This window comes from Podarcis erhardii (genome assembly GCF_964252035.2).
Source record: "Podarcis erhardii genome assembly, chromosome: 4".
NCBI classification, from domain to species: Eukaryota; Metazoa; Chordata; class Lepidosauria; order Squamata; family Lacertidae; genus Podarcis; species Podarcis erhardii.
The window spans coordinates 20,921,172-20,945,079 of NC_138508.1; the positions used below are offsets into that span (position 1 = coordinate 20,921,172).

The following is a 23,908-nucleotide window of genomic DNA, read 5'->3' on the forward strand; positions in this document are numbered from 1 at the left end:
CTAGAAGCCTGTGGTTTCTTGTAGGGATTTATAGTGGTACCTCAAGTTACAAACACTTCAGATTACAGACTCCGCTAACCCAGAAGTAGTACCTTGGGTTAAGAACTTTGCTTCAGTATGAGAACAGAAATCACGCAGTGGGAGCGGGAGGCCCCATTAGCTAAAGTGGAACCTCAGGTTAAGAACGGTTTCAGGTTAAGAACGGACCTCCAGAACAAATTAAGTTCGTAACCAGAAGTACCACTGTATTACTTTGTTATGCTCCAAGGAACTCAAAGATGGCATACATGGATTTCTAGCCAACCACAATATTTTCCTTGCATCAACCTTGTGAAGTAGTTAGGCTGAAAGAGAGTGATTACAGTTTGCACATAATTGCTAAGGCACGGTTTGTTCAGCCAAATGTGAGTCCTCTCACAGATGAGCAAACAAACCATTGCTTGTCCTCCAAAGCTTGGTTTGTATTTGAGCTATTAAATTTATATCCTGCTAGACTCGTAATCTGGTGAACTGGGTTCGCTTCCCCGTTCCTCTACATGCAGCTGCTGGGTGACCTTGGGCTAGTCACACTTCTCTGAAGTCTCACAGCCCCACTCACCACAGAGAGTGTTTGTTGTGGGGGAGGAAGGGAAAGGAGAATGTTATCCGCTTTGAGACTCCTTAGGGTAGTGATAAAGCAGGATATCAAATCCAAACTCTTCTTCTTCTCCCAAAGGAGCCCAGGAGGGCTTGTTTTCCAGCTGCTGTTTTCACATGCCAATGTAGCATTATGAGTGTCTGGTGTGGGCTGGCCAAACAAACCATGGTTGTTGGGTTCAGACATGGGTTAAAACAAGCCATGGTTGCTAAGCCAACCACAGCTTCGTTCGTTGGTAGAAATCAAATGATGGTTAACCTGCTGAACATGCACATTCAAAGAAACCCGAGTTTGTTTAAGCCATGGGTTAATATTAGGCAAGGACCAAGCCAGTAACTTGACCAAGTTTGGGCAGTGAGAGTGTCATTTCCAAGTGGGGGTTTGAACCTGGATTTCCCCCGTTTTAGTTTGACACTTTTGTGAGGGGAGGAGGAAAGTTAGGGTAGAATCTTGCTTTCTCCCCTGCACTGCTGCTTTCATTTTGGGATCCTAAACTTCAGTCCCTTTCTTGGGCTTCTGCAGCGCAAGATGCAACTTTCATCTCCTTCCTCTTGAATCTGTGCTTGGCCTTGGTGCTTATATAGGTGGATATTGTTCCCTTGCTTTTGGTTCTTGTTATAAAGTGATCACTTTTTTCATTTGCCTTTCCTCCACAGTTCTTCTGAGCTTGTGGTGGTGGAGTGCAGTTGTTAATGATCCTAAATTTTCAAGTAGACAGTGTTGGATTTAGGAGGAATGATGTGCAGTGGTTCGGCAGTGCTTAAACTTCCTTCTCTCCGTCCCTTGTGTTAGGAGATGGAAGATAATTTCCTTTTTAGAAGAGCGCGGAAACCTCTTTTTACCCTCTGAAGTCCTTTCGGTGGTGGCCCCCTTCCTCTCCACAGCACTTCCCAGCATATAATTACGTATCCTCTTTATCCCACCTCCATTCCTCTTCCAGAGTTCTTCATTATGAGGAAATTTTCACTTTTGCCTATTATAGACCTGCTTCTGCAGTAGTAGAAATGCCCCTTCACACCCCTCCATTTTGTCTTTGCTTGTGAAGAACCTTCCGATTTTACACTCTCATAAATCCCTGGATGGAGCTGTTCAGGCCAGCTTCCCTCTTCTTCACCTCTAATCTGTTTTTTTTGTTTGCTTGTTTTCCTGGCCACTTGTTTGTGAATGGGGGAGGTGGGAGTGATGGCAGCAGTTCTCTCTCCTATCCCTTCCTTTGAGCTACCTTTAATCCTTATCCCAATGGGGAGGAACTATGCCATCCTTTAAGATAGGGGTAGGCAACCTAAGGCCTGTGGGCCGGATTTGGCCCAATCGCCGCCTTAATCCGGCCCACAGACGGTCTGGGAATCAGCGTGTTTTTACATGAGTAGAATGTGTCCTTTTATTTAAAATGCATCTCTGGGTTGTTTCTGGGGCATAGGAATTTGTTCATCCCCCCCCAAAAAAAATATAGTCTGGCCCACCGCATGGTCTGAGGGATGGTGGACCGGCCCACGGCTGAAAAAGATTGCTGACCCCTGCTCTAAGGCCTTCTAAGATGCTTGCGGCAACTCCGTTTTTTTCCTATTCCTTAACTTAAGGGAATTTGTAGGGGAGGGGGCTTTAACTCCCCTGTCTTGCCCACTTGCATATTGCATTCCCTGCACTTCGTCTTTTTAATGATTTATATTTTCTGTTACATTTATATCACACATTTTCTCCATGGAATTTAAGGTTGTGCAGATGGTTCTTTCCTCCTCATTTCCCCCCTTTCCCCTGTGAAGTAAGTTGGGTTAAGAGACAAGTAACTGGCCAAAGGTTACCCCGTGAACTTCATGGCTGAGGGAGGATTTGAACCCTGGTCTTCCGGGTCCTGATGGACTCCCCTAATCACCACACCACACTTATCCCCCCATTCCCTCTTCCTAGGATTGTGGAAAGTCTGTCATTTCTCTCTGAGCTAGGAGAAGGAGTTGGAGCTATGGAAGCCTTGAATTTTGCGCTTTCTAGATAAGGCACCCCCCCCCAATATCATTCCAAGGCCTGTTTTCGCCACACCAATATTTTTAGCTGTCGCCTAAGCAGAGTTCTTGCCTTTGCTGCCAGAAGAAGGCTTAAAGCCTCTGAAATGATATTGGAAAATAATCACTCAGAAAAGCAAATGGACATTGATCTCGTAATTGCTATTGACTAGTGTACTGAGGGGGGAGTTGTGTGAGTGTCCAAAAACTTCTAAATGTAGAACTGTGTCAGTTTTGTGCCTTAAGAGCATTAGATTGCAGCATATTCCTATGACATTAGCATGAACCTTCCTAATGTCAGGGCTTGGATGTATTGCCATTGTACTGTTGACACTTTGATGTCTGTAACGTGGAGTGTTTGCTGTCTTGAAGCTTGAATCCAGGTGTTGAGGCCATAGTCTTGCAGACCATAAGCACTTTCAGAGAAAAGCTGTCTGAAAAGGAGATGTTGGGTTCTTAATAAGTTCAGCCTATGGATAATTATTTAAATATTAGAACAGACAAGATGGAAGTTAAAACCTGTGTGGGTTGGTTGGTTGGTTTGTTTTTTGAGGGCGAGGGGAGTTGGAATTGGTTCTTTTTCTTAAATATTTTTTATATGAGAAGTATATTTTGAGTCTTCATCATAAGCTATTGTCATCTATTCAGCCAGCAGAAGTGACTATTTTGCAACTGCTTCTGATATTTCTGTGACCAATTATGTCAGCTTTTCCATTATTAAACCTCTCTTAAAAAGGGGCTTGGCTTTGTGTGTGGCTTAAAAAAAAGTCTGCTTGAACCTTGGCATACAGCTCTTACCCAAACATTAATTCACTTGACAGATATTAAATGGAAAAAAGCCTAGACTTGAAGTTGTAGAGTTGCAAGTAGAGATGATTGCTTTGCTGCCTTTGAACTTTAACGTAGTACAGGCTTATCACATACTTTCCATGTAGGTCCAATATCTCAAACTCCCTTGACAATTGCAGAAGAAAAGTTATTAGCTATGTACCGAAACCATCTTTAGCTTCAAGTACGAGAGTGGCTTTTATCATGGTTTACTTATTTGCAAACTGGCATTAATCTGCGTTTGAGCTGCCTCCCATATGGAGATAGCTGTATAGTGTAATCCATGTGTGCTGCTTGAATACAAAAGGCTAAAATACTTGCTTAAACAGTTTCACATTTAACTGCGTACTTAATTCCATGCCTTGGGCCTTAAAGCTCTGCAGACATACATCTATATGCACCATAAAATGCATAAAAGCTATCTGTGTGTCTAGGTGTCTGTGGTTGTCAAAAGCTTCATGACTATGTGTTCAGATCTTGGTGGATAGTAATTCAGCATATTAACACAAACTGAGAATTACTTAGGCTGATGGTAAAGGACTTGGCAGTTGCTGGGTGTGGATTACAGTCTAAGGCTGGGACCTAGGTTAATAAACTCTCGTGAGTTGTGCAAATTCAGGCTTCGTAGCCTTCCTAAGGTGCAGAAGAGATTAGGGCATCTGCAACATTAGCCTCTGTGATTCAGTAGGAAACTTCAGAATTGATCAGGCCTGGCTGAAATACTAGAAGCCTGGCCCAAACCAATCATCCATATTTTCTACCTGTTCTACTCCAGTCTTCAGTTTCCCAAGCTGCAGCCAATGTCCTAAATAATAGAATCATAGAGTTGTAGAGTTGAAAGGGACCGCAAGTGTCATCTTGTCCAGCCCACCTGCAGTGCAATGCAAAGTTCCTTGAGAACACGCAATGACCACTGAACACCATTCTGGGCAATATCCAGCTTAGTCACACTTCGTGTCAACCAATTGGAATCGATAGTTAATGAAGTGTGTTGATTTCAATGGGTACGACTTCATTGGCTCGCTCTCTGTTGTTGTTTTTGTGTGTGTGTGTGTATCTTGGCAGTTTAAGAGACACCACTCTGTTCAACTTATAGTAGAATCCCATCACATCGCAGAAGGGATGTGAGGATTGTATCTCCAGCTGTATTCTAAAATGGCAGCATTGAGAAGTTCTGCCTCGGAGATACAGTAATAGGAGAAAAGTTAGCCTGGAGAAAAAGAGTGATTTGCCCTGCCCTGCTTTAAATCATGCTTTCTCTCCCCCCCCCCCCCAACAAATCTTTTGTCATCTGGAACACATTTTAGCAAAACCAGACATGTATTACTGTTTGCAATGTGGACCTCATTTGTCCCATTTTGTAAGACTATTTAAACAGCTTTCACAGCTGTCTCTGAAGCCCTTGATAAAGATGTGGGACAGCAATGGAGGCGGGGTGGGGGGGGCAGTGGTAGAGGACAGAGCAGACAGAAGCAAGAACTTGGTATTAGAAAGAGATGAGGGATACCTGAAAATTCTAAAAGATGTACATGTAAACAAAACCATTCAGTAGAAATGTTCTTATAAAGCAGGGATGAGAAGCCTGTGACTCTTCAGCTGATGGACTTTTGGGGGCTGATGGGAGTTATATTACTCCAGTTGTTGCTGGACACCAAGTTCCTCACCTGGTTATAAAGCTTTCTCCTCCACAAAAGATATTGGTCCAATTCCAATACTGCATCTGCAGTCACAGACTTAAAAAAACAACCTGTGTATGAAACAATAAAATTCAGTTTTTGTCTCATGCCCATTTCAACATTAGCTTTGGTTATTACCCTACGTGTTGGAAGCCTCATTGCCCTGTGCGTTCACCTGTCCTTGGGGCAGATTAACTGTTTCTAGATGAAAAGTGGGGGTTCTCGAGTATGCTGCTGACATAATGGGTACCTGGCTACACCACAGACTTAAGGAATTGTTTAACTCTGCAGGCCAGCACAGATGCAGGGACAGCAGGAGCTCTGACACCTCAGCATGTCCGTGCCCACTCCTCTCCAGCATCGTTGCAGTTGGGAACCGTTTCTCCAGGGGGGCTTACCCCTTCCGGCATAGTTCCTGGAGCGGCGCCTTCTTCTCAACATCTCCGCCAGTCATCCTTTGAAATCCCTGATGACGTGCCCCTACCACCGGGTTGGGAGATGGCAAAGACACCTTCTGGCCAGAGATATTTTTTGAAGTAAGTACAATTACCGGGAAAGGGGAGGTGGCGGCAGCGGCAAATCTTGGTGCTTAAAAAACAACAACTGGTAGAATTAATACCTTGTGCTTCATCTGAAGGCCCTATCCTTGTTTGACAGTGTGGGGTCATGCTGAAAATTGTATTGTCAGTTTTAAAATAATTGTGTACTTTTAACTTTATGCAATTAAGCAATTTGCATATCACTAATAAACACATAGTATTTTAAGACTTTTGATAGTGTATGGGAATGGTTGTAACTCTGTTACACATGTTTCACAACGGAAAGGTTCCAGAGTCTCTGTTAGAAAGGACCTTGGGGTTGCAGTGGTAAGAGATCTTGAAGAGTCACTGCAAGTCAATAGAGACAGTAATAGTGGGCTGATAAGGTAGTTTCATGCTTTCATATAGAACTAGGAACAGCAAAAGTGTGAGTTGGGGGGCAGGTCCTTCCCCCCCCTTAAAACTCAGTATTTTTGCCACCACAACTTCTCTGGAATAATGAAGAGCAGTTTTTTTTTAAAGCTATGATTTTTGTAGATATGTTTAACTATTTATGGGCCATAGGTTTGCCCATCCCTACTTTTTAAGTTCATATGCTCACTTGATTGTAGGCTGGCTCTGCATACTTTCTATACCTCTAGAATGTAGGACAGGATGGGACCTCATGGATGCCTAGTTCTGAAAGTTCCATTAAAGCAGGTCTTGCCATGCACAACTAATCCGTCCTGATCAGACCCTATCATTTGACATTACTAGTCCCATAAACATATTTATTTATATAGAAATTTCTATCCCATCCGTCTAATGCAGTTCATTCTATTCACGATAAACCATGGTTTATTGTGACAGCCATACCGCTTGTAAAATGTCTTGGTAGTTAAGAAAGTGAACTGTGAAGCACAGGAACCAGGCTAAAAATCTTTCCTTAGCCAGTACTTGTCTGGTGACCTTCGGCAAGCCTTGGCTCATAATATGGAAATGAAACGGACTTGCTTTGCAGGGTGCTTGTGAAGTTTGCTGAGATAATGAATGTGAAGCTGTTGTGCAGTAAGCAATATAAAAACACCAGGTAGTTATTGGGGAAAATGACAGTGTTCAAGGGAGTAAAGAGTAATTCGTGCATGGATCTAGTGCACGTTAATAACAGCCCTGTGTTTTAAGACCATGTGGGCATTTTACCGCATCATCTCATCAGATTTTCCATTGCCTTTCCTTAAGAAAAATTAAGGATTGTAGTCGTTAATTCTTCTTGTTGGCCTCCTTAGACGTCTGCCATAAGGAAGAAAGGTGGCATATAGATTTTGAAGTATTTAAAATAAGATTGCATTGTTGGATCCATGGGGCAAGGCTGTAGCAGAAAAAGTTCCAGCTTGAATCTTTGAAATCTGCAGTTAGGTCTGAGAGTCAATATTGCATAAAAACCGCGAGTAGCTGCTGTCGATTAGGGAAGATCATACTGAGTTTGATAGAGCAATGGTCTGATTTGGCTGGCTTGATCTATCTATCATCTATCTATCTATCTATCTCTCAATCATCTATCATCTATCTCTATCGTCTATCTATCTATCTATCTATCTCTATCATCTATCCTATCTATCTATCAATCTATATCACTACCTATAGCAAATGGTCTAAGGGTGGGGTACACAAAAACATAATAAATATAAGGCACCACCTCAATTCATATTATTTTAGCAGTAATTATTTTCAACTCAAATGCATTTTGGGAGCAATCCTATGCACAAGATGCTTGTGTACAGCAAGCCAGTGAAAAGTACCAAATTCCATTCAGGAGTGGGGCTTCTGCTAAGCCTGGCAGAAGGTAAACAAGCCTTTAAAATGGTGTTTCAGTTACACCCCACTTTTTGCTGGGGTGGCAGGTCATGTGACCAAACTGAATGTGCTTAGTATTCACTCTGAGTTTCCCCTCTCTGGTCCTGCCCCAACCACGGCCCCTTTCCAGGGCTTACCAGGCTGCCTGCATGTTGGGAGACAAACCAATGTATCCCCAGCTGAACTGAGGTTGGGGAAGTTACAGTGGTATAGCCTGACTGCCTCCCAGTTCAGCCAGAAATCCACTGGATCCTAACCCCAAGCATCTAGCAGATCTTCCTATGAATTTTCTCCCTTAGGGTTGCAGTCTATAGGTTCTTTTCAGCCAAGTCCTACTCAGAGCAGACCCTTTTAAATTAACCAAACTAAGTTAGTCATATCTAACTTCAGTCGATTTACCCTGAGTAGAAGTAGTGTTGATTTCCACCCCGTTTATTTAATTCAGTTCAAGAATATAGGACTTGGAAACTACATATTGTAGCAGACAGTTCAGCAAAATTCCTTTTTAAAAATGAGCTGCCTCTAAAAAGAGGAGAAAAACGAACGTAAGCCTTTGTGTAACTGGTTTTCCAACCTATGCAGAGTTAGGTGAAAGCAGAGGAACAGTTTGATCATGGCCAATTTTTTTTGACAGTTTTATTATTGCTACAGAAAAGTCTTCCTGCTCCTATGAGTGATCTCCTCCCTCTCTCACTGGTCTTTTCTTGGTATCTGTTTCAAAGGGTCAGGTTTCCATAAGGACAATAAAGAGCCTGAGACTGGAAAGTACACACAAGTCTGGCAAACTCATCTGCATGAGCAAGATCATTTGTTCTCAAGCAGACATCCAAAGTAAATGATTGAAAGAGCTGCTAGCTGTGAAGGATGTGTCTTGAAGGAGGGAAAGAGTAGAAACAAACCAGGTTGTTAGGAAGAAAAATAAAGGCTGTGCTTTTTTTTGAACCTCTCCCTGCTGGGTCACATGCTGATCTGGGGAGATTTTAAACAGCTTAATAAATAGTTTTTCTTTCTGCTTTTCCTTGGGTGCTGCTGTGGTTTGGGAGAATCTGAGGACAGTTCTGAAAGTTCTGCTTAGGCCCGAAGAACAACAACATGGACACTCCTATATAGATTTTTTGTGTTGTGGAGATGTACCAGACCCGCTGTTCTGTGTAAAACGATTGCTTATTACTTTGTAACCTAGGTTACCTAAGTTTAAAGAATAACTTGTTTTGAAAGTTCTGTTTTTAGCAGAAATAAATGCATGAAGTCATCTTAAAGCTGTAGTATTTTTTTTTAAACCACAGCTGATAGAAATGCAACTGATAATATTCTCATTGTCTGCAACACAGAATATATATATATAGAGAGAGAAAGAGAATGTGCACATGTGAGCACTTTAAAATTAATATTTGCTCGCATTAAATTACAGCAAGCCTTTTTAATCTTGACAATCAGCCTCTCAATCACACGAGTTAGAGGCTTTGCCTTTCTTTCTCCTCATTCCTTCATACTTCCACCTCTTCCAAATTTTGATCATGAGATTGTCGCTGGTGCCAAATCAATTAGGATTGGTAGTGGAAGTCTGCACACATTGGTGTTTAGCACAGGATAATCCTTAATGTTAGAGAAAGTGACAGAGCTGTGTGTACAGCTTTTGCAGTTCTGCCCAGAAGCAGCACTATGGTACCTACATGTTTGGCTCTCCCATGCTGGGTTGTGTGCCCTCTTTACTGGAGAAAATGGCTCCTCTGACAAAACAAGCAGACAAATAATACGTTATATGGAGGTTCTTTTTATTTTCTGTTACTCCACTTGAAACCTAATTGTGGGCGCTCTTCACTGACACTTGGCTTCCTGTTCTGACTTCAGGATTCACATTTGACCAAGAACAGTTTAATATTGCATTACTGCTAGAAGATCCAGCAGTAGTTCATTGCTGCTCCCTGTGGACTGCTTGAAAATAGCGTGCACAGTTCAGGAAGAAGTGTGTAGCTTTCCTACTGGAAAGAAGTGTTTGGATAGAGGTGTGCTTTGAAAAAACAGTATTGCCTAATGTAAGTCAGTGCGGGATAGAAAAAGTACTGTTTAGAAAAAGTACTGTTTCTTCTCAAGATTGGGAACACCTGCAATGCATGGCTCTAGCCTTGGTTTTTGGTGAATGTTAATCGGTACAGGTTCAGCATTAGCAGCTTTTTAAAAAGACTGTCAGAATTAATGAGACCTGATTGCTGGCTGGACAGAAGAAAGTTAAAATGGAAAATGGAAAGCAACTGTTTAAAAATAATCTCCAGTTTTTGGTACAATTTGGCCTAGCTGCTACTGCACCATATTAATCTACCTAACAGCCTGTTTCATTTGTTCTGGCAGAACAGAAATCAATGCAGTTTGTGTGTTTGTAAATGCTGTTAAGTTATAAGTAAATGAACAGTTAGCATGGAGTATTGATTGTCTGCCAATGCAGTGTCATAACTGGTGATGATTATCTGTACTAGAGACAGGTAACACTTGGTATCCAGTTTTTAATTGTTGATACATGGTGGTTTTGGTCTTAGGGCATGATTTTGAAGATGTACAAGACTTGCTGAAGATAAGCAAGTCTGAGACTTGTTAGTAGCTGGATAAGGGTATCCTGTCTTTGGTTCCATCTTGGAAGAAAACTGGGCTATAGATGTTGTCACTTTGCATCTGAAATGAAATCCAGAAACAGCGGTGTAATTAACTATTTGTTTGCTTGTTTGTTTGCTCATGACAAACAGTGATGGCACATGAACGAACAGGCAGGTGACAGTACTTAGAATCATAGAGTTGGTATAGACCACAAGGGCCATTGAGTCCAACCCCCTGCCAAGCAGGAAACACCATCAGAGCACTCCTGACATATGGTTGTCAAGCCTCTGCTTAAAGACCTCCAAAGAAGCAGACTCCACCACACTCCTTGGCAGCAAATTCCACTGTCGAACAGCTCTTACTGTCAGGAAGTTCTTCCTAATGTTTAGGTGGAATCTTCTTTCTTGTAGTTTGGATCCATTGCTCCGTGTCCGCTTCTCTGGAGCAGCAGAAAACAACCTTTCTCCCTCCTCTATATGACATCCTTTTATATATTTGAACATGGCTATCATATCACCCCTTAACCTCCTCTTCTCCAGGCTAAACATGTCCAGCTCCCTTAGCCGTTCCTCATAAGGCATCGTTTCCAGGCCTTTGACCATTTTGGTTGCCCTCCTCTGGACACGTTCCAGTTTGTCAGTGTCCTTCTTGAACTTGAACTTAATCATGTACAAAGTTAATTCTCTTGTTAGAAATAGCACCACAGTTATCGTTCTAGCTGAAGCATCTTATGGTAAATCACACAAGTAACTTTATGTTAAGAGATGGCATGCAAATGTTCTATACAGAAATATTTCCAGACAAGTTGAGAGAAAATGTTTGTAATCCCAGTAATATGGTTTAAAATGTGTTTAATGAAAGCAGACCTACTGTTCCCAAAATATGGGTTAAAACATGTTTAATATAAACAAACCTATTAATAATGTGGAAAGTCTTAAAGTTTTAATGCATGGCTCCCAATTAAACATGCTGTAACTTGCGGATGTTCAGAGTAGACCCATTGTGGACTTTACTAATTTAGTCATTGATTTCAATGGGCCCAGCCTGTTTCTGATATGTTACTTATGTGTAAAACAACATGTTATTGTATTACTACTGAAAAAAGAATATTGTATCAGGATCAGTGGGATTCTTTAAACTTTTTAAAAAATACTTCTTATGTGACAATCTCTGTTAATACTACTGTATTCAGCCAGCTATCATGATGTTGATAGTGCTTTAAATGACTCTTGGAAATTGTTGTCAAAAGAATCAGAACGTTACAGCATGAATTGCAAGGTCTGGGGGGAATAAAACTCTTTGAATTAATGAACACTGATTTAAAGTAATTATTTGATTTGAGACCACTAGATTCTCAGGGCTAATAACATCTCAATATGCATAGGATGCTACACATTCAATACAGTTTTCTTTTTTTATAAGAGCTTAGCACTACCCATTGGAAAGTTCCTTTTTGTACACTCCCATTGGAATGCCATGTTTGGTTTATCATTTATTTTAATGGGGAGTGTGCAGGAGAGCTTTGCTGTAGATTGCGCCTCACATTTAGACTAACCTGATAGATAATAGGTTTATCTCACTTAGTTAGATAATTAGGATAATTAAAAAATGTTTCCATAGAAGAATGCTTTAGTTGAGATGACTCTCAGGGTCCCCTCCAACCCTACAATTCTATGATTCTGTTCTGTGATTCTATTTTTTTGTTCAGTTAGTTCTTAAATTGTATAACTCAAAACATCCGTCAACTCAGTATCATTCGTTATGAATTCTAAATATGAATTGCTTAATGTCATTCAGTTAATCCCACATTAGTCTAATACATTTATTAAATAATGAGAGAGTGAGTGTGTGAATCTTGCCATGACACTACTGGAGAGAAACAAAATACCTCCTGGCCATCGTTTTCAAATTGTCCTGGATGTTTTGCTCTCAGCAGAGTAACTGCACAGGATCTTTCCCCCTGTGGGTAGAAAAGTAGTTCAGAGGGATAAATTGCATTGTGTGAAAATGCCTAAAGAGTTTAGGGTAGCCCCTCTTTCAGCTGTTTCTCTGCTCAAATTTCCATGCTCCCCAAGGCATCTTTTGGTTTACAGTGGTACCTCAGGTTACATACGCTTCAGGTTACATATGCTGCTAACCCAGAAATAGTGCTTCAGGTTAAGAACTTTGCTTCAGGATGAGAACAGAAATCACGCAGCAGCGGCGCAGCGGCAGTGAGAGGCCCCATTAGCTAAAGTGGTCTTCAGGTTAAGAACAGTTTCAGGTTAAGAACAGACCTCCAGAACAAATTAAGTTCTTAACCTGAGGTACCACTGTATTGTTTGCTATTTTTGCTTACAATATGCAGATGTGGCTTTTGTATCAGAGTTCCTCAAAGTTAAGGTAGGGCCAGAGAGCTGCTAGAAGACAGTCAGATGCGTTTCTGTGCCTTGACTGCACCAGGAAACAGTGCAAATTGGAAGGCTGCATACTGTAGCCATTGTGTTGGCTGGCCCTAGTGGGGGAGCTCCATGTAGCAAACTTCTCCACTTCCCTTAAGGGCCAGCCTTTTGGGGGGTATATCACCTGTTTGTGAAACTTCACCAGCCTCACCTTTCCTTTTTTGACATACTTGTTGATGAGCAAATGCAAGGTGTTAGTGTTTATTTCTGAGAGCTACTACTGGGTGTTGCAGTTACAACAGGAAGCTTCATGTTCCTCCACAGTACTGCCTCACGTATTGTATCTTTTTCATCTTTCCAGTATGCTGATGTAGGTCAGTGTGTACACCCTATGGATGCCAAGCTTTGAAAGTTTTAATTCAGACAGGATGGAGTTGTGGTCGAACAGGAAGAGCAAGGCGCTTGGCTGCTTTCTGTTGACTCCACAAACCCTTGCCTGCCTGAGGCGGCTCTTAGGCTTAAGGAGCCTTGGACAGTTTTGGTTTAGACTTGGTAGCGAACCTTCTTGAGAACTGCTTTTGTGGTCGCAACTAAGGTTCAATTAAAAGCGGGAATCAAGGCTCTTAACTATTTGGTAGTTAAGAGTGCACTCCATGAAATGTTGTCCTGCTGAGCTCACATTCGTTTTGGTGGGGTTTGTACCTCTAGTGTCTGGGTGTTGGCAGAAGAGTGTTTGGAATGGGCCCGTGTACCATGCAAATGGCAAGCAGAACAGACATCTGTGTTGCTTTTGAAATGCTTCCTGTTAGCCAGCTGTAAGTTGACATTGCAGTGAACTATGAAGTGGGGGTTTGGCTTCATCTTTTAAGACAAAAAAGCAAGCTCTAATTAGCAGCAGATGATGATTTGCAGACCCATATCTTGAAGAGGTTGCTTTTTTCCCAGGTGTGCTTTTGCTGGTGTCTTCTAGAGTAGAAGCAAGTTGGATGGTTTGACGTCATAGACTCATGCATCTAATCCCTGTACAGACTCTTGCAACACTCATTAATCATGCCGCATGCTGAGGAAACTGTTACTGATCACCCCAGCTGTCTTCTGTAGTTAACTTTCTCTGCAGGAAACTGCTCTTCCAAGGAGTTTGTCAACAACTTCCTATTTTCTCTTTCAGCTGTTGTATAGCTTCCTGAATGAACTTGCCACAAGTTTTCAATTTGTATCTGTGGGTGCTGTTGGGGATGTTGACACAACCCGAGTGTTAAAACTTAACCCGGATGAGGTTGCTAGGTGTGTTATGCCTTCAGTGTATGAACTGGGCAAGCCAAAGGCAAAATGTGTGATAATCGCCCCTTTAAGAAAACAGAATGGCTTGTTTCACAAGAACTTCATAAAATCAAAATGCAAAAATTGTAGGTTTGTATCTGAAAAGGACAGAAGATTGTCACTGGGGGCAGTTTATGCTATGTACATAAATCAGAAATTTGTATTAGAGTAACTCGGGTAATGGTTGTTGTTGTTTAGTCTTGTCCAACTCTTCTTGACCCCATGGACCAGAGCACGCCAGGCACTCCTGTCTTCCACTGCCTCCTGCATTACCTAATACTGTCTACCATTACCGGATAATGGTATCCTCCTATGAAAAGGATTAGGTGGTTGGAAATTCCATGGAGAACAACTGTCAGGTTGAATAAACATTTCAAGACTAGAGGAACAAATGGGAAGATGCCTTGGACCAACCAGACATTGTTGATTCTCTAACCTGAGCAAGCTAATGATTTATTCATTTTTCAGACTTTACTATTTCACACAGTCCTGCTTCTGCTAATTCAGAAGGGAGTCAGGTACTACACTGACCATGCATTTTCATTTAATTGTTAAATTTATATCCTGCCCTTCCTTCCAAAGCAACCAATGTTGTCCACTAGTTATTGCCCATGTGCCTTACTTCAATAACCATACAAGTAAAAAATTTAAATTGAGCTGACCATACTGTAGAATCATGAGTACAAATGTACAGACTTGACTATTAACAGTGACCAGAGAAAAACTTTATTTGGCAACTCGGTTTAAAAACTGAGCTCACTTGAGTTGGTATGGTGTTCATAGACCAATCCGGTCCTGAATGTTTTTTTTCTGTTGCAAATCCCATTCATTCTGAAGGCATGTGTGCCAACTTCTGAAGATACAGGGTTGCTCCTGTTTTTGTTATGGGTGTATTGACCACATAGATTCATGTAGTTCTCAAAATGAACAGACTTTTCCCACATACGCAGTACTAATGTGTTGTTAATTGGTCTTGTGCCAACTGTTGCCGGTTCATCCTTTGCGTGTGTGTGTTACGGGCAATTATTGGGCAGCTTGCACATCTACCCTGCTTTTTGCCTTTCCTTTTATTTCTTGCACACTTGGTTGAAATTCTCTAGTGTGACTTCTCTGTTGTACCTTACTTGTATGTAATACTGGATTGTGTGAAAGCAGAAGATGAGTACTGGTATAGACTGTATGCAAAGTGCATTGAGCTCTGACTGTGCCACCAAACCTAGTGTCTTGGTGATATTGGTAAATTCTCATGTGGCTTCTAAACATCACCTCTCTGTGGGGAGCATAAATCATGTCATGTTGCTCGTATGATCACACTCCTATTCTGTCCGGATGCAACATGAGGGTGCACATATGCACTTGTGCAGTGCTTTTATTTATTTTTTGCTGGTACTCACCATGAAGTTGTTAGAGTAAGTGCCACACTTTTTAACAACGAAAAAGAGGTGCCAGTACTACTTACCCTTGAGTCACCCCTGAAAAAAAAAAGCACTGTATCTGTGTTTGCCACCTTTCTTCCAAGGTGCTGGGGGGGGGGGCAAATAAGGAGCTGTGTTTCAGCTGCGTAATGTTTCAGTGAGGTTGGCTGGTCTGAGACAATAATTTGTCAAAGGCCTGGATAGGATATTATTTGGGAATTCCAATGTTCACTGCCTTGCGATTCCTGGAGTGAGATACAAAATAGGGGATTCCAAGGGGTCCCAGTTGCCACAGAGTTTGTATACTACTTGGAGATCCAGAGTAATATTTGTGGCATAGTCCTGCTACCAAGGATCTATTTGACACAATGAGACTTTGATTTACTGGTATGCTCAGTTCCGATAGCAAGAATACAGTCATACTTTGGTTTTTGAACTGCTTAGTTCTCGAATGTTTTGGCTCCCAAACACCGCAAACCCAGATGTGACTGTTCCAGTTTGCGAACTATTTTTGTAAGCCAAAAGTCCAATGGGCCTTCTGCAGCTTCCAATTGGCTGCAGGAGTGTGCTTTGGTTTCCAAACGTTTTAGAAGTCAAACAGACTTCCGGAACAGATTCCATTCCACTTCCAAGGTACGACTGTATAGCAGTTGCCAAATAATCGCAAACATTTTTAAATCAGCAGACACTAGGCAAATGTTTGTGTTGTAAAGTTCTTGTTGGATACAAATAGAGCAAAAGATATCTGTAATCCGAAAACTTAAATTTTGCTGAGAGAAATCGGTGTTGAAATGCTGGTGTGGAAAATGCAGCTTTGCAAAATAACTGTCCTGTCTAGGGAGCTTGGGGGAGTGTCTGCCTATTTGCCTTAGTCTTCTTGAGGCAAAGCTATGAGAGAAAGGGAGTGCTGGTAGCTTGGTGGGTGGGCATTGAAGGCAAGAGTGACATGCTAAATACCGCACTGCAGCTTAAAAAAACAAAACACTGATAACATCCTTGGAGTGAGTGCTCTGCTACGTGCAGAGCTGCTGGAAAAAGAAGATTGGAAAGGAGGGATTTTAAGCAGATATACTTATGAGCATATAGGTCACATGGTGAAACACAAAAGCATAATATATCATAGTTCAAAGTTGGGCAGTCCTAGGAAACAAGTGTTGATTTTTCTGTCAATGGCAGTGTGTGGTGGTGTACTTCTATTCATTTAAAATAAACCCTACCTTCCTGTTTGATAACAGGCCTCCAAGGTGGCTGATAAGTGAAAATAAATACATGCTAAAGAGTTGTTTCATTAAGGTAGTGGTGACGATGATTTTAGTTATTTATTTAGGAGTATTTATACCCCACCCACTAATTAAAAGTTCTCAAGGCAGTTTGCATTGTATTTAAACAACCTGATATAAAACAAACTGATAAAATAGTCACTGCAGCAGGCCAAAGATGTACCATATTTTTCCGTGTACAGTGGAACCTCGGGTTACAGACACTTCAGGTTACAGACTCCACTAACCCAGAAATAGTACTTCGGGTTAAGAACTTTGCTTCAGGATGAGAACAGAAATCGTGCTGCGGCAGCGTGGCGGCAGTGAGAGGCCCCATTAGCTAAAGTGGTGCTTCAGGTTAAGAACAGATTCAGGTTAAGAATGGACCTCCGGAACGAATTTAGTACTTAACCCGAGGTACCACTGTATAAGACAGTGCTTTTTTTGCTTTTTTAAAAATGTCAAAAGTTGGGGGTTGTCTTATACATGGATGGTGAATGCACAGGGTTTGGGCTCTAGCTCTGGTGCGAGCAGCCCGGGCTTTGGTTCAGGTTCTGGCACTGGTGGTCTGGGTTCGGGGTTGGGCTTTGGTGCGGGTGGCCCAGGTTCGAGTTCGGGCTCTGGCCCCACTTCTTAATTTAGGGTTAAAAAAATAGGGGTTGTCTTATACATTGGGGTGTCTTGTACAGTCATACCTTGGGTTAAATATGCTTCAGGTTGAGCGTTTTCGGGTTACACTCCACGGCGACCCGGAAGTAACGGAATGCGTTACATCAGGGTTTCGCCGCTCTTGCATGCGCAGACGCTCAAAATGACGTCATGCACGGAAGCGGCGAAATGCGACACACGCAGTCGCGTGTTACATTCTACTTAGGATGCGAACAGGGCTCCGGAACGGATCCCGTTCACATCCAGAGGTACCACTGTACATGGAAAAATGCTTGCTGGAGCTGATGGTTGTAGTTCAGCAGCATTTGTAGGGCCATAGTTTCCTTACATTTGCTCTAAGGCCAGACTAAAAGCAATTGCTGCAAATGAGTTTACTTAAACCCAGGCCTGCCCCAAAACAAAAGGAGTTAATGTTTGATGGGATGCTAAAACCACTACCATTAGGTTTCCCCCCTCAAACCAGCTGATATTCAATTGGAGAGATTTAAATTGTAGGTGCAGGAGGGGGGCTCACCCCCCTTCCCTGCAGATTTCCCTTTTGCTATAAAATTGATATCCCACCCCAGTCTGTCGCCGACTCATGTACTTTGGCCCTAAGGTTGGTTTCATTGTACAGGAAAATCAAAACTTCCAACTGTGAAACAGGATGTTGTTCCTTTAAAGAACGGAAATTGTTTGTTCATGTCTCTGGCTGCCCAAATACTATAGCAGAGGGCTTTCTAGCAACTTTATACGGCTGCCATGGAAGCACCTTTATTTGCTCAGGTCTTGACCTCCCCAAGAGGCAAACAAGAGTTGGTTATAAATCATGGCACTTGCTCCTCTAACCCTTCACCCTGCTGTCTCATTATTTTCTTCTCCAACCCCTCCCCCAACGTAGCTAGAGAGCAAGAGTAGTTAAACCGGTTAGTTCTCATCTGGTTTATGGTTTTATGAGCAATGTGATGTCTCACGGTACATCTTAAATTACCAAAGGAAAATATTTAAATAAATGTCCTTTTGAAATTCATGCTATGCAAACTTATTTTGCAAGTTCTTGAACTTGCACTGTGCTTCGCTGTGTGAAGCTGGAAACAAAACAGTACGCTCCAATATGTTGGGAGTAATCCCCATTGAATGAAGTGAGTCTTGCCTCTAAGTAAACATATGTAGAATTGTGCAGAAGGGAAGGGACTCCAGGGACCACAAATTTTGACTTGACTATGAAGACCGGGCAAAATTTGGGGGTCCCTGGTGTAAGGAACTATCATTTGCAGAACTAAATAGAACCTTTATATAAATTTGGAACATTATGTCTTTGTAAAGTTGAGACAAGCCTTCTTGGTTCCTTGTATAGCAGCAAATCAAGGTCACTTACTTGAAGACTTAATTTTCCAAAAGCAAAGGATCTGAATTTGGCAAAATATTTTTCAACTAGATGGAAAATAGAGGTTTCAGCTGTTTGGTGAAACCCCAAAGAGGTGAGTTCTCAGGAGTGCCACAACCAATTTATTTAAAAGCCCAGTGCATTTTGGATAAGTTCCCTTGTCAGGGGCATCTTAGAAAGAGATGGATATAGCACAGAAATTGAGCTAATTTATTGTCTCGTTGGTCCTTTAATTTATTGAAGCTGACATGCCTGCTGTTTTATATAGTGATAATGATAATTTCGCCCTCTATTTTCACACAGGAAACCTTAATACAGTAAGCTCACAACTTACACATATTTAGCTTTACACAATTGGCAAAACTTGTTTAGCAACATTAAAAAGGGGGCTAGCATCGGGGGGGGGGTGAGGCAGGAAGACTTTGGCAATGCCAACTGCCATTGCACCCAGTGTGTTCTGATTATACATTGATTTTGGCTTTAGAGAGGCCCCCAGAATTTACCCCCACGTAAATTGAGGACTTGCTATACCCTAAATAGAAATTGACTGCTTCAGCGATACTGACCAATGCTTAACAGTACAAGTCTTGTTTAAAACATTTCCTGCCCTGCATTGATTTCACAATTGGCAACCATTTAATGTAATTGCAAGTGGCTGAATAAATGAAGACTCATTTAAAACATTTTGTTAAAGGAAACGTCTTTCATCTTTCAGGAATAACAGGAATTTGTTTTCTGAAGAACAGGAATTCATGCAGGTGTGCGCACAGAACCAGATTTTCCAAAAAGAGAGGCAGGGCTCCCTTGGTGTGTTTTGGCAGAGCTGGGTTTTCCTACCTGACAGCCACATATGACTCCTCTTCCTGCTCTTCTCCAAACAACCATTGAAATGCAAGCAGCCAAAAGGGAGGAGCTGTTATGCTTCTGTTCCTTCATCGCTTCTTCCTTTCTTGAGGAACAGAGACCTCCAAGTGCAATGCCTCTGTCTGTCCTAGTCATGGTATAGAACTAGGCACTGCTATAGTCTAGGCCGCAGTGTTTCCCAACCTTGGGCCTCCAGCTGTTTTTGAACTACAATTCCCATCATCCCTGACCACTGGTCTTGCTAGCTAGGGATGATGGGAGTTGTAGTCCAAAAACAGCTGGAGGCCCAAGGTTGGGAAACACTGGTCTAGGGCTCTCCCTTGGCCTACTTATGAGCCCATCCATTTGTCTTAAATAAGCACCTAAAACATTTATACTTTGGCTGTACTGAAAAATACAGTTCAGGCATGTCCAGGACTTGGTTTGCCCCAAGGCAAGACAGCATTTCATTCACCTGTGCTGTAAAAGTTCTTTTAAATGTAATTGCACTGTCCAGTTTTCAGTACTTCGGAAGGAGTAAATGTACTGTATTAAATTACTAACCTGTATCTTTAGTGTTTTCAGGGCAGTTCATTATATAAATACAATAATAACGCTCAGACATAAAATTCAGTAACAATAGATACACAGAAGCCTTTCAAATTGAGGGAAACTGCTTACCAAATAATTAGAATGCTGCTTTTCAAAGGTTGTCCCAGTGGATATGGTGAGAGTTTTGGATCCTGGAGACACATACTGGAATTTATGTCTTTGTATTGCCTTGGGAATGACCTAGTCAGAAGCTAGCTTTTATTGGAAAGCTACTTTGAGATGGGCAAAAGCATTGACAAATCAAGTCCTCATCTCATTGCTACGTCTCAGTCCATCCTTCCCCACTATAAACTGGATGAGAATGTCAATAAAAGGCTAACTGGATCCAAATCTGAACTTCTGTGGTCCAACTCTCTAACCACCATACAGTATTGGGTTTCATTTTAAGCTGTCTGGCACCTCCTACAAAACCAAATTGTTCACTGAACTTTGCAGTTCAATACATTTAAGAGACCTTAGGAAAGTTGTTGGCTCTTCAGATTGGTATTCATACCACTTGCCTTTGGCAAATAAACTTGAATTTAATTGTGGTCTTTCGGAAAAGCATAGCCATTAAAATTCTTAAGAGGATTGGACAAGCTAATAGTATGACAACGGCAAGGTTATTAAGTTGAGATATAACTAAAGTCGATAAAATCTTGAGATCTTCTATTGGATAAAGTTGTTCATGTTTGGTGGGGAAGAAGGCATGCAGACCATTAATATTGCATCAGCTGCAAACTTGTTTGGTATAGTTTGAGTATGAGTGTCGGGTAAGAGGAGACAGTGGGAAAGAAAACACAGAAATTCAATCTGATAAGGTAAAGGTAGATTACTACATTTGAAAATAAAAGCATTTGTAAATCACGGAAAACACTGCTGATAACCCCATGCCCATCCCTGGACGTAAGATGCCTGCCAGAATAAACATTGCCTCTAGAAAACATTCCCGCTTGAGCTTTGGCAAACACCTGGGAGGAAGAGCATTGGAGAACAGCCAATACAACTCTTGTGCCACCACCATTCATTACTTTCTTGGTGTGACTAGCACTGTTGAACACACAGCAGGCCATGAGGACTGTTGAGGAAGGGGTGGTCTTATCCGGTGGCACTCTTCTTATTAGGTCAAAGCTCCACCTACTTCAGCATCCTGCTTTGTACAGTGGTCAACCAGGTGCCTCTGGGAGCCACAAGCAACAGCTCCACCCTTTTTGCCTGGAAACTTTGATTTGATGATATATACCCTTTGAAATGGAGGCTCCATAGTCATGACCAATAGACTTATTCATGAACTTATCTAATCTCCCTTTCATGACATCTAAATATATGGCCATCATCAGATCCTGTAGCATAGGATTCCAAAACCTATACATTGTGTTAAGGTCACAGACAGGAATCTTGCAGGGATTGGTACCCAAGCTACTGAAGGCTACACACTGAAAGTAAAATGATGAAAATGGCAAAGAGTATTCCCCCCCCCCCAATTATCAAATATAAACAAGCTTGACAGTTCTACTCTGGGATGACGTTGACCCTATTCAAGTTGCAAGGTCTTTATAGTACTCTGTTTGAACATCATTTACCTTAATAGATTTGATACCTGAGGTGGAAAATCCATATTGCAGCATCTTCATATTCCCCATTAACTTGAGCAGAACCGTCTCTTGATTTATGTTCTCATACAGATTCTGTTCATTTTGGAGGAGTGCTTTCTGCTGGATTTTGCTTCTTGGCGTCAGGTCTATCTTATGACACTCAAACTCTGCTGCCTGAGGTGCGTCAACTAATGGCAAGGCCTTTCAACTTTTGATGGGAGAGGGGTAAAAACTGGAAGCTAGCAGTTTTGGCTCATCATCAGAGCTGACTAAAATGTTTTAAACATGCAAGTATCTCCCATCTGTAGGAATCCATGCTGAAATTAATTTTCTAAAGCAGCGTTGACAGTTCTTTAGCTTTTACTGTTAACAATCAATTAGTACCTTAGAGGTTTTTTCTTCTTCTACATTTCTTTCCTAGGGGCTGCAACCTGAATCCTGTTTATGCAGAGCTGCTGAGCAAGGTGGAGATTGACTTGCAATCTTAATTGATTCCTCCACCCTTTAGTTCTGCTGAAGGAAGAGTTCAAAACTTTTGTGTGTAAACTTTGCTCTCTTAAAATGGCTTCCGGTTCTTTGCTTTCCCAGCAAAAAGTAGGGAGGAATAGGTTAATAACTTTCAAAGTAAGTTAACTTAGCTGAAATAATAACTAGAGAGGTCACGTGGGCAGAGTTGAGGAAAGAGCAATTCAGTCTCTTTAAGCATTCCCCGCCCTAGCTTTTAAGTTTGCATCAGGTAAGGGATGTGCTAGGAAACCCAAATAGAAAATCATACATGTTGTACAAAGCGCTTCGGAGGATTGCTTTTTTTATTCATTTTGAGCCACAGCTTAGTGTTTTCCCCCAGCAAATATTTCAATTGATCTGTTATGGCTGACCTCATAAATACTTCCCCCCCACCCCGCCTTTGTTCTAGTAACCTGAGGGAGTATGAAACTTAATATCCAGCAGCCATATTGGCCTAGATTTGAACTCCTATAAAATTCTATTCATCTTGAGATTCATTTTGGAATATTTTGTGTGTGCGTGTTGGGAGTTAGGGTCTGAGTTAATGCATGGTGTCTTTGCCAGAGGCCACAGAATTTAGAGCATTAAGTTGCTTAAGAAAAAGGAAGAGATTCCAACATAAAGACAAACCGGTTGGAGCGGTTTTTAGGTGGGTGTTCCTTCACTAATACATCATTGTTACTTTAATTTTTTAACATGTTGTTTATGAAGAATGCTCCTACTATTGCGTTCAAACATCTTGCTTGGAGAATACTGGTACTTCTGAATACAGAATATAATTGATTGTGACTCAGATCATGAGAAGTACCCTACTACAAATGCAAATGCAAATAGACATAAATTCCTGCTAGCTATATCCATCTACTAAGTTGTACTCAGATTAGACTTATTGGATCCAAGTGAGTCATATTCATCAGTTGCAGTCGGTCTACTCTTGGGAATGGCCAGTGTTGGATACAATTCTCCGTCTCTGCTACTCCAACGAACCTTGAGAATTGAATTTTCATAATGGGATGGTAAACTGCCCAACGCTCTGGCATCTTACTAGAACTCTTCCTATTGGAGGAGCAACCGTATCAGTTATATCAAGTTAAAAAATATTTACAGTATTTACATGTATTTACAGTATTTACAGGCTAATAACAAAGTTTTCAGGTTGCTTTACAATAATATAAATGCATCCTAATTATCATAAGTTGCTTTCTTTCCACTCTGCAAGTTACTATCTATCTATCTATCTATCTATCTATCTATCTATCTATCTATGCGCTCCCCCCAAAAGGTTAGGCTGAATTAATGGTGCTCTTGTTCTAGAAAGACTAAACAAAACACAAAGTTTACATTCCATTTTTACTATATGAAAAGCAAACTAAATATTTAAATTCAGTAAACCTTGCAGTTTGTAGCTTTTTGCAGTGTGCGTGCACACAGCTTCATGGTGTTGCTTATTAACTTCTGTAGAGTAGGCACATAAACTATAAACTGTTTACGTTGAATCTGAGGCAGTGGAAGTGGTCTTGTCTCCCTGCGCTTTGCTGTTACATGTAAACATATCTACACCTACATACCCAACTTCTGCAATATTTACCACCAATTCTGAGGTTAAAGAACAGAACATTAAGGGGCATGTGCATGTTGAAGTGTGTATGTGTAGGCAAGATTTAGCTGTTTCGGCAAACACATAGAGTACACACAATCTTTTACATGGGCATTGCATGTAGTTGTGTGTGTCCGAATATACCTTCTGAAACAAATATGCAACACAAACCAGGCGTACTGAGCTGAAGGGTGTTGGATTTTGTCGTCTGTACAGCAGTATTCATGACTGGTCATACTTGTCAATTGACCCAATGATCTTAA

At 41.4% G+C, this 23,908-nt stretch overlaps 1 protein-coding gene across 8 annotated transcripts in view; it reads left to right on the forward strand.

The window, feature by feature from the left end:
* YAP1 (Yes1 associated transcriptional regulator) overlaps nt 1-23,908 on the forward strand; it is a 78,038-nt gene that overhangs the window by 2,733 nt on the left and 51,397 nt on the right. For all 8 annotated transcript variants that reach the window (XM_081860501.1, XM_081860499.1, XM_081860502.1 and 5 more), the window contains exon 2: nt 5,433-5,677. In XM_081860501.1, the coding sequence (XP_081716627.1) occupies nt 5,433-5,677 (245 nt within the window). The remainder of the gene's footprint in view (nt 1-5,432; nt 5,678-23,908) is intronic.